At 40.4% G+C, this 15,897-nt stretch overlaps 2 protein-coding genes across 4 annotated transcripts; one reads left to right on the forward strand and one right to left on the reverse strand.

Annotated features, from left to right (window-relative positions):
* Window positions 1-33: 33 nt before the first annotated feature.
* LOC108619790 (prolyl 4-hydroxylase subunit alpha-1) lies at window positions 34-2,764 on the forward strand. The gene is made up of 10 exons (XM_018016599.2): window positions 34-250; window positions 345-496; window positions 564-720; window positions 802-1,129; window positions 1,195-1,588; window positions 1,649-1,731; window positions 1,798-1,860; window positions 1,938-2,013; window positions 2,270-2,359; window positions 2,419-2,764. The coding sequence occupies exons 1-10, from the start codon at window positions 63-65 to the stop codon at window positions 2,535-2,537; spliced, it is 1,650 nt and encodes a 549-aa protein (XP_017872088.1). The 5' UTR covers window positions 34-62; the 3' UTR covers window positions 2,538-2,764.
* On the reverse strand, window positions 2,590-15,711 carry jdp (DnaJ domain-containing protein). Of its 3 annotated transcripts, none has more exons than XM_018018150.2 (5): window positions 15,555-15,711; window positions 14,655-14,779; window positions 8,891-8,992; window positions 6,085-6,201; window positions 2,590-4,364 (listed from the first exon to the last, which is right to left on the reverse strand). In XM_018018150.2, exons 2-5 carry the CDS (start codon window positions 14,739-14,741, stop codon window positions 4,131-4,133), a joined length of 540 nt encoding a protein of 179 aa, XP_017873639.1. In that variant the 5' UTR covers window positions 14,742-14,779; window positions 15,555-15,711; the 3' UTR covers window positions 2,590-4,130. The 3 variants fall into 3 exon arrangements, with proteins under 3 accessions (XP_017873639.1, XP_017873640.2, XP_089328265.1); XM_018018151.2 differs by having other exon boundaries at window positions 6,046-6,201; XM_089472139.1 differs by lacking the exon at window positions 15,555-15,711 and adding an exon at window positions 15,088-15,459 and having other exon boundaries at window positions 6,046-6,201.
* Window positions 15,712-15,897: the final 186 nt, after the last annotated feature.

The raw sequence follows: 15,897 nt of genomic DNA on the forward strand, positions 1-15,897 counted from the left end.
CCATCAGCCGGCGGGGTCAATTGGCGAAATCAGTTGAGCGCGAGTCGTGGCCGAGAGTAGAGATGCTTCTGAGGCTGAAGTTGTTCGGGCTGCTGGCTGTGCTGGCAGCTCTGTACTGGTGTGATGTCACGGCCGAGTTCTATTCCTCCGTGCATGCGATGTCCAAGGTCTTTCGGTACGAGCAGCAAATGCTGCAGCACATGCAAAAATTCATCGCTGATAATGAGAGCAAATTGGATTTTCTGCGAGCGTAAGTTGACTCCGGGCGGCGCTGGGCTGGGCTGGGCTGGGCTGGGCTGGGCTGGCACTAATTCAATTTGATGCAATTCAATCTGCAATGACAGGCGGCTGGACGAATTCGAGCGCGAGCGTAGCCAAGCCGAGCAATCGGGCGTGACGTACTTCGAAAGTCCGCTGAACAAATATTTGCTGAGCAAACGCCTGACCCTGGACTGGGAGCACATTGCGAATCTCATGGCAGCCGCAACCGGAGCGAGTGGGTGTCCAATTCACTTATATGATAACCACATTACGCATACGCTCCGTACACCCTTCAATTACAGAGCCCCTGGCACGTCTGCAGCGGTTGCGCCTGCGAGAGGACATGCCCAATCCCCGGGAGCTGGAGGGCGCCATCGATGGACTGCTGCGTCTGCAGTACATTTATAGATTGCAGACCAAGCATGTGGCTGCTGGAATACTCGACGGTGTTTCCTATGGGTGAGCCACATGGCAAATAAATGGGGGAAACTCTAACAGGGAATGCCCTAATCACACTTACCCACGTCATCTGCGTTGCAGCACCCAGCTAGACGCTCAGCATTGCCTGGACATAGCTGAACAGGCGGCGCGCGATGAGCATCTGCAGCTGGCGCACGCCTGGCTGCTGGAGGCGAACCGCCGTCTATTGGACAAGGATCGCGCTCAGCTACTGCCAGTGATTTTGGAGCAGCTAGTCAAGCTGAAAGCCAGGCTAAGCCAGTCTGAAAGCCGAGGCATGAATAATACCCTGGAAATGCTGAAAAATATAGAGCCAGGCAGTGAGAGGGCCTTGGATAACTGGGAAGAGCTTAATCAAATCCAAAAGCAAATCGAAGAGCTGACCGCTGACCCAGTCGATGAGCATGCTGTGCGTATGGGACTCAATTATCATACTCCAATTCATCTAATCTTTGTTTCGCCTTGCAAATCTAGCCCCTACCTGAGGACCTGACCAAGCTGAGCGACTTTGAGCTCTACCGCCACACCTGCAATGGTCATATAAGACCCACGCCGTCAGAGCTGCGTCAGCTGCGCTGTGGCTACATGACCGAGACGCATCCCTTTCTGCTATTGGCACCCCTGAAGGTCGAGGAGCTGAGCCACGATCCACTGCTTGTGCTCTTCCACGATGTCATCTATCAGAGTGAAATCGATACGCTGATGAGGCTAGCCCAAAACAAAATTCATCGTGCCACAGTCACGGGTCACAACTCTTCCGTTGTGTCCAATGCGCGCACCAGCCAATTCACCTTCCTCCCGAAGACGCGCCACAAAGTGCTGCGCACCATCGATCAGCGCGTGGCCGACATGACCGACCTGCACTTGGGTGAGCTTCAACTGAAACTGTGCTTGTTCCGCCATATATGTATATGTATTTCGATTCCAGAGTATGCGGAGGATCATCAGCTGGCCAACTACGGCATAGGCGGCCACTATGCCCAGCATATGGACTGGTTCTACCCGATAACCGTAAGTACAGAAGCTCAAATTCATATACATCTTTTATGATAAAGCTCCTTTAATCCCCTTTGCCAGTTTGAAACTAAGCAGGTGTCCAATCCGGAAATGGGCAATCGCATTGGCACCGTCCTCTTCTATGTAAGTGCCTTTGTGGCCTTTGTTGCCCTTTGTTGCCAACCCACTGAGAAACATGTTTTCCCTTTTGCACTTGATAGCTCAGCGATGTGGAACAGGGTGGAGCGACGGCATTTCCCGCTCTGAAGCAGCTGCTCAGACCCAAGAAATATGCAGGTACGTGCAGAAGGAACTTGAATGGGGGCTGGCTAATGGCTTCTATTACGTTACGGGACTATGAGCTGGCAGGAAGTCTAGTAATATTTTGAATGCGCTTACAGTCTAAGCTCATTAACACTATGCTGCAATCAAAGCGAAAACTTAAATACTATTATGAAGCCCTATCCTTTAAGGCATTCAAGTTCCTTCTGATCCTTGTACAGCCCCCTTTGCATTCACGTATTTATATGCCTCTCAATTTCGCTAATTTTAGCCGCGTTTTGGTACAACCTGCACGCCTCGGGCGTGGGCGATGCGAGGACCATGCATGGCGCCTGCCCCATCATTGTGGGCTCCAAGTGGGGTAAGTAGCTGGCCTTTCGAGCTCTATTGGTTTAACAACGTGGCTCTATTATTATGCAGTGCTTAATCGCTGGATACGTGAGTTCGTGCAATCGGATCGCCGACCCTGTTACCAGTGGGACGACTCGAAGGTCACGCTCAGTCAGGTTTTAGAGCTAACCGGAAGTCAACTGGAGTGAATCATTTTACTTATAGATTAATTTAAATAAATAAGAAAAAACTGCATTGAGGTTTTTGTTTTCGTGAAGCCTCTTCAAATGAAGAATCTTCTTTAAATAGTTGACTTTATTCGGATTTCTGTTTGCCATTTATACATTCATAATTCAGCTAAATTAAATTCAACATTTATGTATTTGCATAATTTTGCTAGTTTATGAAGCTTTGCCTTACGCCATTCATACGCCACGTGGGCCCTCAAAAATAATTTTCTTTGGCTTGCGATCTAAGGAGATTCTGTTTTAATTACGAAGTAGTTGAATCTTCACTAGATTTTAATTTTAATTTATTTTTTTTAAACTTCCATTCCCGTTCAATAATATGTGTGTATTTGAGTAAATTCAATATGATTTCAAATAAACATTTATATAATGTAGCTTTACGATGGCAAAATTTAATTTTCGCTCATATATTTGTATTTTGATATTCATTTGTATAACATTTAAGAATTGCATCACACATCGATATTAAAAACAACAATGCATCAAAACATTTATATTTATTCTTTTTTTTTTTTTTTGTTTTTTTTTCTCATTATGTTTTAAGCAAGTCTTCGAGTGACTGCTCTTTCTTTCATAAATTAATAAAATAGTTTAGTTATTTAGTTTTGTTTGCAAATTTTGGATTTGCTTGTTAAAGGACACCAAGTGAAAGTTTTTTTTTGTTTTTTTTTTTTTTTTTTTTTTTTTTTTTTGTTTTGTTTTTTTTTTTTGACTATGCAGTTTTTTTGTCATGTATAAATAGTTGTTAAATTCGCTTTTGTGGTAGGGTATTTTTTTTTTTAACTTTTTCGCTTCCGATAAGTTCTGTGTGGTGGGCATTTTGATGCTAGGTTCAGTTAGAGTTATCAATTTTTTTTTCAGTGCACTGGTAAACACTTCCAAAGGGATTGTCTTTTAGGGGCACATGGTACATAAATACATACATCAATATACAAATAGTTGTAGATAAATATATTCATTATATAGTATGTGTGTGTGTGTGTGGGTGCTCGTGTATATGTGAGTCAGTTTGACACTGTATACATTTAAAATTTGACTAATTTCATTCAAATGTTTCACTTAAGCTTAACTTTAACCTCTTGCCGCCTTCCAGCCGTATGTTTATTGAAATTACAGTTTCTTTTATATTTAATTACCATTTTTCATATTTTTTATACACCTATAAACATTTATATATATAATTATTATTTTGCAACGCTATAATTCACATCAATATATGTACTATGCCTGTATATAGAACATGTACGCCTTTATATCTGTATATATGTAGGTAAGTAGAGTTGGTTAATAATATTTTGTAATTCGCGAATCGCGACTTTCGCTCAATGCTCTATGCTCATTTGATATATGTATGTTTTTTTCGCATATGTCTTGTATTTGCTTTGTTCAATAATATTTGTAATTGGAATATGTTTTGTTCAAACTCACATCGAGATATACTGCCCTCTGAGGGGCTAAAAATATGCATAAAATTTACTCTGTTCGACTCTCTCCTCACGTTGATCTCATGGCATCGATAATCATCATCAGGTCATTCATCCATTCTCCCGCCGCTTAGATCTCGTAATTGCGGAATTTGTTGGCCACATCGGTGTTCTCGGTGCCCCACTCGGCCTTGCGGCTGCCGTAGTAGAGGGCGGCTCCACCCTCGGATGCGCGTCGATGGGCTGGGTTCGGGGAGGCGGCGGTGAGGCCGCCGCTGCTGCAGCTGGCACCGCCCGGACCGGCTCCGGCGCCGGTCTCCGGCAACATGCGGTCCTTGGTCTTAGGTGTGGCCCAATGCATGGACTTTGATTGAACGAAAAACAATTGGCCATTAATCGAATTTTCTTGTACAGCTACGCAACTACTGCCAGAGCCAATGCATCCGGTCGGATTTGAAATACGAACGTGAGTGTATTTACATAAGAATCGATTTGAATTTGTGCTCAGATGCATTGGCTCCTCGTTCGCATGCACGGCGTACACTTAGAACACTTTGGATGAAGAGGCACATTGAAAGAATACCATAAAATACGTAAAACTGGAGGTGCTCAGGCGATCAGAGTCAGGCTTTATACTGGGAGTTTAAATCAAGGTTGTAGCTAATTAAATTTAAGTCACATTTGCGGTTTAATTGTACCTGCGGTCTGGTTTTCCTGTGTGCCGTGCCCAATCTTACTAGCTCTGCATCTTACAAGCGAATCAAGTGGGAAGCTAACCGCAATGGCCTGCCGAGTGAGTTTAGTCCGAGACCTAATGGAAAATACGCATCACGTGTGCAAATTGCTTGCAACCGCAGGGGAGAGACGCAACCAGTGCAAATGGCTGCCACAGGCGACCACCCAAAGCCGATTTATGGCAGCTGCCATCATCTGGCCACAGCAAATTAGCCAGGCCGAAACCAGCCCCCTGTCAACTTTGATGACTGCGCGACAATTTCCTACGGAAGCTCGCATAAAGCTCGCCTGCAACGCGGCAATTAATCTAATTCAAAATGAAATAATGAGAGAGCGAATGCAAATGCAATCTCATCTAATCACTTATTCCGTTGCCCAAGAACAATAGTATTTCACGAATGCGAATGGGAATGGATATATATATATATATATAAAATAAATAAATACAAAAAAAATATTATATAACAAAACATAAACAAAACAAAAGGAGAAAAATCGTAAATATAAAGAAATAGATGAATAAAAATTAAGCTTTCATAAATTAATCGAACAAAATAAAAATTAAATATATGTACATATATATAAAAAAAATTAATAAATATATAAGCCAAAAAAATAAAATAAATAAGAACTGAAATAGAAATGGAAAACATTAAATAAATCAATAAAAAATTAAAAGAAGTGCATTTGGCATAAAAAAAAAAACGAATTAACAAACAATGAAAACAAAATTCCAAAATCGGTTAAAAATAACATTATGAGCTTTTTATGGAAATGCGTGTTAAGAGCATTTCTAGAAAATTTGTTAATTGATTAACTTTAATTATCTTTCAGTCTACGGCTAGAATGCGAGTACATATATTAGGTGACTTGCTGAAACTCGAGCCTGAACTCACATTATTCTGCATTTTGAAATGAATGAGTCACTCCGGCAACTTATCTACAGAGAGCTGGTATGGCGAAATACCTATATATGTATATATGTACATATACAAATAAATATAAATAAATAATCATCTCGGTCTCCTTCTAGATCATTAAATATATATGGTCTCGCGTCACTTGTTGTTTGCCGTAGTGCAAATCGTTTGAAAGGATAGCAGACAGTCGGAGAGACAATGCTGATGCTAATGCTAGTCACATACAATGTGAGCCACTGTAATTTTCCCACTTTATAAATAAAGCATAAACAGACGGCACACACAGAGAAAACCCAGCGCCACAGTTGTCTACAGTGTTTTTCGTTTTTCTTTTGAGGGGGATTGAATTTTACTTCTCTGCTTCGGTACATTCCTGGCCCATACGCATACCTCTTTATCCACTTTCTCGGCAATTGTGTATCTTCTCACCTGGCCGACGTGCTCCTTCATACCCAGCCACTGCTTGTAGCTCATTGAGATGCCGCTGTTGCGCCACTTGTCGTACACGGCCCGCTTCTCCGGATCGCACAAGGTCTCCTTGGCCTCCTGCAAGTGAAAAATTTCCAAAATGCTTTTTATTTTTGTTTATTTGCATTAGTTGATTGAAGTCAGATTTTGTGAAAACCCAAAACAAATAGCATTTAGCTCGTCCTCTGTTCTGTTTGACTACGGCTTGAGCCGTTGCTTGCGAAATAATCAATTTATGTAGTATACTTATTAGCATGACTGTGATTAACAAACAAACACACACACACATACGTATGTGAGTTACACGCTCAAGTGGCTTCGATAGCCTATCTGAGCTGATACCAGCAGACATCTACAATTTGTATGCCAAAGCAGTCTGCTGGCATTCAATGAATAGACAAAGACCACAGATTCACAGACACACCCACACACTCACTCACACCCACACACATACACACACACACACACACACACAAAGAAGCAAAATTACACACGCTGTGCTTCTGAGATTTTATTGCCATGATTCGCACGTGATAATCAATTATTTTACTACTCATTGGTTATGTGGGTCAGCAAGCAAGGTTTTCGAGCCGTCAGCTGCCGGCTGCTTTATTTCTCTTCAATTAATTTTGCCTTGTAGCCATATTTGCTCTTGCCAATAAAGAACGAAAGTCGGCCTGGCTAAAAACTTGTCGGAAACAGCGTCACGATGCCTACTAAAATGGGAGTGTCAGCAATATAAATATGTTCTTATATGCGTTCCATGAAATTCAGCTTGTTCTCAGAATACGCATGTGTGCATCTTGTTAGACATACATATATATATATATATATATGTAGTTTCTGTAATCATCTTATGTTTTATAAGTGCACGCTGGGAGATGACTGAATGCTACACACAATGAACAACAATGAAGCAAGCTTAAGGTTTTTGCATATACATATATATAAATTTGTGGACATATACTATAAATATATGTGCATACATATGTAACGGTAGTTTGCCTACCATTAACTCTAATTCTATGATTTTACATGCTGCTTTCTCTCATAATCACGCGCTCTGTAGGAATAACAATTTCTTGTCTATACTACGTTCAACAACAGCCAATGTTGCCTCTCACTCTCTCCCTCTGCACTAGCTTTAAGCCTCACACCAATACTACTGCAACAGTAGAAGACAGCCATGGATATAGGAGATTTACAGACTCAGATCCTGCTATCAATTTAACAGTCTCTCCTCATGTTATCTCAACGCTACGTTTATACATCAAGACAAATGATAATAATAATAAATATGAGTGTTTGCATTGTGGTGCATTGATTAGATATGCATTTTATTATCTTTGGCAAATATATCGAAATAAATGCATTTTTTAATTAATTTTAATTTAATTAGTTTCTACTTGCATTAAATTGAGAAAGTGTTTAAAATAACCAAACATGCTTTAAGGCAGATGCGCGTAGAACTAATTTTAAAAATGTATACGAAAACATGCTGGAATCAAATTTATGCACATTTGAATCTTAAAATTACTCTTGAAATGCTTTATAGCCGTCATCAGCGTTTGTTTTATGGCTTTGATGTTATAGCAACCATAAAAAGGCTCCCAGCCATGTTGCAAGGGAGAGCAAGCACACACCCAGAGGGGGGAGTGAGAGAAAGAGAGAGAGAGAGAAAGATAGAGTGAGGGAGAGTTAGAGCGAGAGGGACCTGTACAAGCTGCAAATTTTATTTGCCTCTTATGGCAAGTTTGAGCTCTGGACCCAGTTTCACAACTATCATCCATAGAAGAACAGTTCCACTCGACTTGTTGCCGTTGTCGTTGCCGTTGCCCAAACGCGTAACAAGTTTTATTGCCGCCGTAGCTGACAGGACTCTAATGAGCAGTGGCAGGCAGAACAAGGACGAGCGAACTGGCAACTGTTTGGCTAAGTTGATTTAGTTCCCTTACGTTGTCGGTGGCTAACAATAGCCGCTGAAACATACAGACGCACATTAACATATGCGTACATACATATGTTTATTTTTATGATGCTCTGCTCTGCTGCTGCTGCCTCCTCACACAGCGCAAAATCAATAATCCTTTTCAAAATAGTAGCCATATACACACATACATAGGGTATATATACATATGTATATAGGGTATAGTCGCATGTAATTTATTTTATCTACTTGCAAAGTGCTCGCGATCTCTGCAGCTTTTTGTTATGTGTAAAATTCAATTTGAGGTTGAGTGTAAATGAGTGTGCTTCTGGTTATTCAATTGTGTGTGCTCGTGCATGTGTGCGTGTATGTGTATTTGATGCGTGTGCATGTTTGCGCTTTGTTCCATGTGGTTTTAAGCATTCACCGACTGACAGCCAACCATTTTGCATGCCCCACGCACATCTCTTGCTATCGTATATGTGTGTGTGTGTGTGTCAGCATGCGTATGTGTATGTGTGTGTGTGCTTTTAGTTTTTTTATTACGCTAACTGAGGGGTTATGTTTTATAATTTATGTGTATGGCGAGAGTAGATCAACAATGCTTTCAGCTCACCTAATGCAAAAAAAAGAAGAGCAAAAAAAAAAAAAAGAAAAACAACTCGAGTCGAAGCTTTCAACTTAAATAAATTACCCTCGGGGGGCACAATGACAAGTCTTTGGCTGCCCCTCGCCCTCACCCTCGACGCCTACTTGGGCACCCACCTAGCGGTACTTTATTAAATATGTAAAATGTTTGCCTTCCTGTTTCCAGGTAAATGTTCTTTTGTTGCTGCTTACCTTTAGCTGTTGGAACTTGGCCTCCGCGTCCTTGTCGCCGCTGTTCTTGTCCGGATGATACTGGAGTGCCAGCGCCTTGTACTCGGCCTGGATTTGCTCCGGCTGCAAAGAAGAAGACAGAAAATTACGTAAATTAAGTAAATTGCAATGAAAAATTCTGTTTTGTCATAAATTAATTAAGCATTTTGTGGCATCAATCTGGAAAAAAACAATTTTTTTCAAATTGTTGCGACATGCAGATTTTGTGCTATTCCCAGGATGAGCATAAAGATGACAGTGAACATAAAGATGATTACGGCGATGTGTCGATACTGAGCACACGCTAAGTGAACAAGCGACGCCGCGACGTCGTCAAGGACAGGTGCGCGAACAGGTGTAGCCGCACGACAGGTAAAGCTGTCAGCACCAAGCGCACACTCGCATTAGAATCAGAGCAACATCAATGGGACGGAAGCGATAAGTCCCGATGACAATAACAAGCAAACATATACGTGATGCTCTGCTGTACGCCGCGAAATTGTTTGCCGGAAAATGTCAAGTGTGAAACTGTAAACCGCTAAGTGTAATAGCATCGCACGTTCCCGTGGGCCTGAAAGACGACCCAAATTGCGCGAGAATTGAGACCAAGCGAATAGCACTTGGCTTAAAGGACTCAAAGGACAACTTCTTACACTGCGACAACCTTGACATCGGATCCCGGCCACGACCGACTGGCTGACATTAGCGTCAAGGCTGTGCGAGCAATTGAAATTAATTAAGCCAAAGTGTTTGCAGTGACAGCTAACAGCCCCAGTAGCAGCAGCAGGAGCAGCAGCAGGAGCAGCAGCAGGAGCAGCAGCAGGAGCAACAGCAACAGCAACAGCAGCAACAAGTTGCTGTCGGGCAATATTTTGCGGCAGACAGCATTTATCCTGCTGCTGTTGGCCGAGTTTGGCGGCTGACAGGACCTGACAGTTGTCATCGCAACCCAGGCAACAAAAGCGCATTATCCACTCTGAATGGCATGGCGGTGGCACGGTAGAGCGCCAGAGAGCTAAAGCGGTAGACCGGCAGAGCGCTCGGACGGTGCCCGGACACTCAATTTTCAAAACAAAAGCCTCTTGTTGAGCCTTGTTGTTTGTGCCAGTTGTTGATGAAAATGGCTTTGCATGCAGAATAACAGACATTCACAATAAGCGCTGATGCCACAGACCAACAGTTGCCCAGCTTAGTCAGTCAGTCACTCAGTCAGCCAGTCCCTCAGGCAGCCATTCATAATGCCATTACTTTACGCTGCTTGTTTATTTTCCATTGTCTGCATAAAGTATAGACGTTCCTTGCTTATACAAATTTAAGGCTTAGATATAAATATATTTCTATACATCTATATAGATATATATTTATATATATATAAGCCTTAAACAAATTATAAGCAAGGAACGTCAATATAGCTACATATATATCTTACACTTATAAATATTGGCTATACTTATATTTATATGTTGTAAATATTTCCTTTAAGTATTATCTCTAAATATTTTTTCTAGTATTAGTATACGTAATTCGTAGTAATAAAGGCATTTAGCCACTGCATTACTTAAGGTATCCTTATAAATCGCTATAGAGTTTAAAACAAAAGCTGCATTAAAACTATATTTAAAAAAAAAAAAAAAAAAAAAAAAAAAAAAAAGTATTAGTAATTGTTCTAAGTATTTTCATAAGTCTTCCCTCTAAGTTTTTCTTCTAACTATTACATCCAAGTATTTCATCTAAGTATTTATTCATAGTGTTCCCTCTAAGTATTTCTTCTTAGTCTTTCCTTGAAGCTTTTCCTCTGTCTCTCCTCCAAGTCTCTTACGTTTAGCTGAACGATCACTGCTAACTTCACTTCACTTTACTGCACTGCACGACTGACCCCACTAGGCCTGGGCGACTGAAGTAGTGGTGCAGGTGCTGCCCTTTATATAGGGCTACCCTTACTCACACACTCAGTCGTGCTCAAATGTTCAGCTCAGCTCTAGGTAGGAGTCGTAGCACTCGAGCTTTAAGCGACCAATGAGAACACTCTCTTCTCTTTAAAAGGCTAATGGGAACTCCCTCTGCTGCTCCAAGCATTCTAGCTTCGTTTTACTTAAATAGAAATAGGAAATGTATATTGCTGCATACATATATACAACTTAAATGATCATCTTTAGTTCTTCTTTGACTCTTACTTCTCTTAGGCAGACAGACAGACTGTTAGACAAGGAGGTAGACGGAGACATAGGATATGCAGACACACAAACAAACATATATAAAGGCAAACGAACACACATAGTTAAATCGGATTACCTCGTTACGTTACACAAGGATATATGTATGTATTTGCGTGATATGCTAATTAGCTTATGCACATTAATATTTATTATTATGAGATGGCATAGAGAGTAGTTTCCTCTGTTCTATAGTTCTCTTAAGGAGTATGACTTATGCATAGTCTGCCTCCATTTCTGGCTATGCCATCCCATACTCTTTTTTAATGATTTTATTATCAGCAGGCTAGACCATTAATGAATAGGCTAGATCTAGCCGGAAATGGGCTAAACTGGCAACACTGAGTAAATAAATATATATAAATTGTTGTCGACTCCGTTTGCTATTAGAATATTTCTATTATTAATGAGCGCACGTTGATTTTTGTATGTTGAGCTAACGGCAGCGAGGCGTATAATTAATTTCAATTTGTATTACTCATGCGGCTGACTGCAACGGCAAAGGCACGTAAAAAGAAACGTTATTCAGGCAGCAGCAGACAGAGATTCTACACTCCCTCCTCCCATGGGGGACGCCCACAATTAACTTAATGAATCTCTGGCAGACATTCACACAGGCTTTTCTCTGCATTCCTGCGTAATACATGGTAAGGGGTGTGAATGCGTAGTAGGTCCTGGTATTACAGACAATAACGGGAATTTGATACCAAACACACACACGCACACACACACATATGTACATAACTAGAAATGTGTGTCAACGAAATGATATGTTGACATTTTGTTATTTTCGCCGTCTATTCACAAAATTTGAAGCTTCAACAAAAAAGGTTCGTAACAGCAACACAAAATACCCAGCATGAGGCACATTCAGAACTTCTCTTGTCATTTTCAATAGCTATGGAAATAGCATCAGCATTCAATGACTCATGAACACAATATGCAAATAGTAGAGGCCGGCATTGAGTAGATAGAAATGTCCAGGGGTTCTCTGTTGCAATCGAGTGTGCGAATTGCATAATGCAATTAAAGTGAACCAATTAGAATTGAATTGATCAATTAGTATGCATTGCCGTTAAATTAACTTTGCACCGAATTTCCATTGGATTGTGCCGCACCAACGTTGGAGAGAATTGCAAATGAGCATCAAGAGACTGCAGTCCAATTGTTCTACAGATACAGATACAGATACAGATATTTCGAAGCTGATTTTCATTATAAAAGCCAATAAACATACATATGTCAACATGGGTATAAGTATTTGTGAATGCATAAATAAATACATGCATATATAGAATAAAGCGAACATGTTTGCATATATATACATACATGTATAGAATATAGACTGGACGTGACATATGCAAATATTTCTAAGAGCATCGCATAGGTCCATCTGGTACAACAATGCTCGATTCATCTGTGTGAGAATAGTAATAGGAATTGTAATCGCTTCGCTCTGAGCTCAACTGAAGGCCATTCAAAAAATCTATCCAAGCTTATTGCATCCAATTCTGACTATTTTAGTAACAAAAGTTGTTAACTTTTACGAAAAAAATAGTAAAATATACTGCAAAATTTTATATAAACATATTTTAGGAATTTAAAATGTAATAATTTGCATAAAATAACTTAAGTTGCTCAAAAACAAGTTTCATTGTAAGAAAAAAAAAAAAAAAAAAACAAAAAAAACAAATTGTTTTTTTTTTAATATTTTATTTCTAGTTTCATAAATTCATCTTATAGTCTTTTTTACATAATATACATGAGTAATGCATTGCTTAATATAAACTGCTTTGATATAAACTGAATATAAGTATATATGCATATCAGGTAGCTAAATTTATACTCTGTGCATCTTCTGCTCTCTTAATTTATTAAAAGAGAACTTTCACTTGTGAAAAAATGAATGAAACCAATATCATTGATCTCATATATCAACATCGATACTTGGTCGCCACTTCTTTAAGTTTATATTAGCTGTAAAACTTTCTACTATTAAAGGCGTGATTATCATTTGAGTGTGATATAAGCTCTAAACAACTACTTTCATTTGTTTAACTTTAAGAACTCCTTATGGTTTGACTTGAAGTAATTAAGTAAGCGAAATTAAGTAAAGAAAATCGCATTAATTTCATCGCAAAGTCTGAGCAGAACTCCTACAACTTCACCACCTTGACGGAAAATTACACATTGCAGGCAATAAATATCAGTTTGGAGTCTCTGCTGAAAGCCTCCAATCCATATGTTACTTACAATAACAATAATAATAATAAACAAGCTCTCTGAGTGCTAAGCTTACTGGCATTGAAAATCAATTCTTGAATATAAAATGCAATCGTTGGATACAGCTTGAAGAACTGGAGCTGACTTTGTTTTTGGCAACAGCTATCCTTGCTTTTATTATATTTGAGCAAACTACGAAATTTTCATATTAATGAGATCCGTTTCCCAGCAGACATTTTGCCATTCTCGCCCGCAGAATCACCCTCATCATCAGCATCAGGAGTGATGCTTAGCCAGGGGGAACTCGTGCATAATTCAATAGATGGCACAACATGATGCAATCGACAGCTTGAAAAATTGCCAACATTAAAATGTTTACAGGTGGAAAATTACGGCAACGTCAAAACATTTTTCATGCCATTGAATTTGATTAGGCCGCAGCCTGGAAAAGTTACCTTCGAGCCATGCTCATGCGTGCTCCGAAAATTGTTATTGAAATTTTGTGAGCTAGAAAATTTGACAACCCCAAGCGAGTGCCGAGTGTTATTCATACAGTGAAATTCCATTAAGCTAGGCCAGAGCCTTGGGCTGAACAGGTTAGTGAGTGCGATTAAAAGGGTTTGGATGTCAACGCAACGGACGAGCCATGCCCACATTTAATACTAGCAAGCCTAATGACAAAGATCTTGTCAGGCCGTTGACAGGCGAGCGCTGCGAGCAACCTGATATTAAAACTGAAAATAATTGCCAGGCTTAACTCAAGCAGATTCCCACACACACACACACACGCACACGCACTCGCTGACAACTTTTGTCAGAGATAATTGAAGGACTCGGGCTGTCAGTGAAAAGTGAAAAGTTTTTCCACAGCTACACGATTTCCACCAGGCATTCGTCGGCTCGGGCGTTTAATTGCCAAGTGGCAGCTACTAAGTTGTATCTCAAAGCTGCTGCCGCACTCAATTCTTTTAATCTGGCACGTCTCTGAATCTGAATGCGAGACGTAATTGAAACTAATTCTCAAAGCAAATGCCCCGACGAGCTGAAAGCCAGGTCGGCAAACGTCAACTTGTATTTGATTTCATTTATATCTGTATCTGTAGCTTTATCTAGCTTTGTTTATCTAAGACTGTTTGCCTGGAGAAGCGGAAAAGCGTTGCCTTTGTGGCTGCCATGGCACTCGCACCTAATTCAATTAATTCCAAATTAAATTTTTGGCCAAAATCTCTAACGGGACTGCTGCTTGGATTTGCTGCTCAGCTCATTAGGAACTTAGTTAATTATTGGGTTTAATTAAACTTTCGACTTACCGACGAGGTCTCGTCGCAGTGGAGCAGAGCGTAAAAGTCCTCGTTGGGACTGCGTTTATAGTTGATGATGGCATCCACAGCGCTCATTTTTAGGGAGTTTTTTTATGCGGCGAGGTGCAGTTAAACTGAATATTAAAATAAAAGTTAATATGAATACAGGTAAAAGAAAAATAAATAATCCTGTTAAAATTGGGGGCCAATTTAATATTTTACTTTTATTAAATTTAAATTACAATATTAAACTTGAAGTGAATGTTTCATTTAACTGTTTATATAGCTTTAGCTGTAACATTTTCACACAGCTTTCTCATTTGTTTACTGCGATAATTAGTTGATACGAATATGAATTTGATTCATTGGCAAACAATAACAAATAGCATGCATTTAGTTTTTGCCTCCCTCTCCAAACACGTTTTAAGCCTCAACAGCTGACCTTCGAGCCGAAACAAATAAGCTAAGAACAATTAGCGGCTAAAACGAGTTAAATGAAAACGCGCACTAAATTACGAAATTCAGTTTTTGGCCTTCTTTGACTTGTTTTTTTTTTTTTTATAATTATTTTTTTCTTTATTTAATTTGAGCCACTTTCACTTAGCATCGAGATGTTTAACACTTAAGACGTCGTACTACAGTTTTGTTTCTTGCTTCGCGCTCTCACAATCAAAACAATTCTACAGTCGAGCACTGCACGACGCAGCGGGGCAACGAGGCGGGTGCAAGCTATGATTGTCACTACACATAAAGCTCTCACTCTCACTCTACTCGCACTCGCACTCTCACTCTCAGCCGTGTACTCTCTCTCTCTCTCTCACACTCAGTGCTCTGTCTCTTTCGCACGCTCGCTGTGCACTTTTAAATAAAGTTGTCTGTTATTTAGCTGTATTCAGCTGGGCTTATTACATTTATTAGCGCTCACGATGCTGCTGGCAAGACGTCGAAGTCCAAACTGAATCGACTGCCAACGGCTGGGGCTTTGTTTGGCTCGGCTCTGTGCCAGTGTGGCTTGGCCTACGCACTGGAAGAGCTTGTCGTATGTGTCTCTAGTGAGAGGCAGCTTGCGCTCACCAAAAGTTTCCGACACGCAGGCACCCAGCACCCGGTGAACTTAAAGCACCTTTGACTTTTCGGCTGCCTTCCATGTGCGTTGATAAGCGCGCGGGCTTCTCTCATTCAAATGACGGACACAGCATTACGTGCTCAGTGCTCAAGAACTGGTTTGATCGTAGCTAATGTCGGGTTATAC

The sequence above is a fragment of the Drosophila arizonae genome, chromosome 2 (genome assembly GCF_054131065.1).
Source record: "Drosophila arizonae isolate 15081-1271.41 chromosome 2, UAZ_ARI_1.0, whole genome shotgun sequence".
In the NCBI taxonomy this organism is placed as follows: Eukaryota; Metazoa; Arthropoda; class Insecta; order Diptera; family Drosophilidae; genus Drosophila; species Drosophila arizonae.

Excerpts from the sequence above, each read along its gene's own strand:
- jdp (XM_018018151.2), bottom strand. The coding sequence starts at position 14,741 with ATGAGCGCTGTGGATGCCATCATCAACTATAAACGCAGTCCCAACGAG. Across the intron at positions 8,993-14,654 it reads ACTGCGACGAGACCTCGTCG|CCGGAGCAAATCCAGGCCGA; the intron begins GTAAGTCGAAAG and ends TCTTCTTTGCAG. Across the intron at positions 6,202-8,890 it reads CCAAGTTCCAACAGCTAAAG|GAGGCCAAGGAGACCTTGTG; the intron begins GTAAGCAGCAAC and ends TTTCACTTGCAG.
- LOC108619790 (XM_018016599.2), top strand. The coding sequence starts at position 63 with ATGCTTCTGAGGCTGAAGTTGTTCGGGCTGCTGGCTGTGCTGGCAGCT. Across the intron at positions 497-563 it reads GGCAGCCGCAACCGGAGCGA|AGCCCCTGGCACGTCTGCAG; the intron begins GTGGGTGTCCAA and ends CTTCAATTACAG. Across the intron at positions 1,732-1,797 it reads ACTGGTTCTACCCGATAACC|TTTGAAACTAAGCAGGTGTC; the intron begins GTAAGTACAGAA and ends CCCCTTTGCCAG.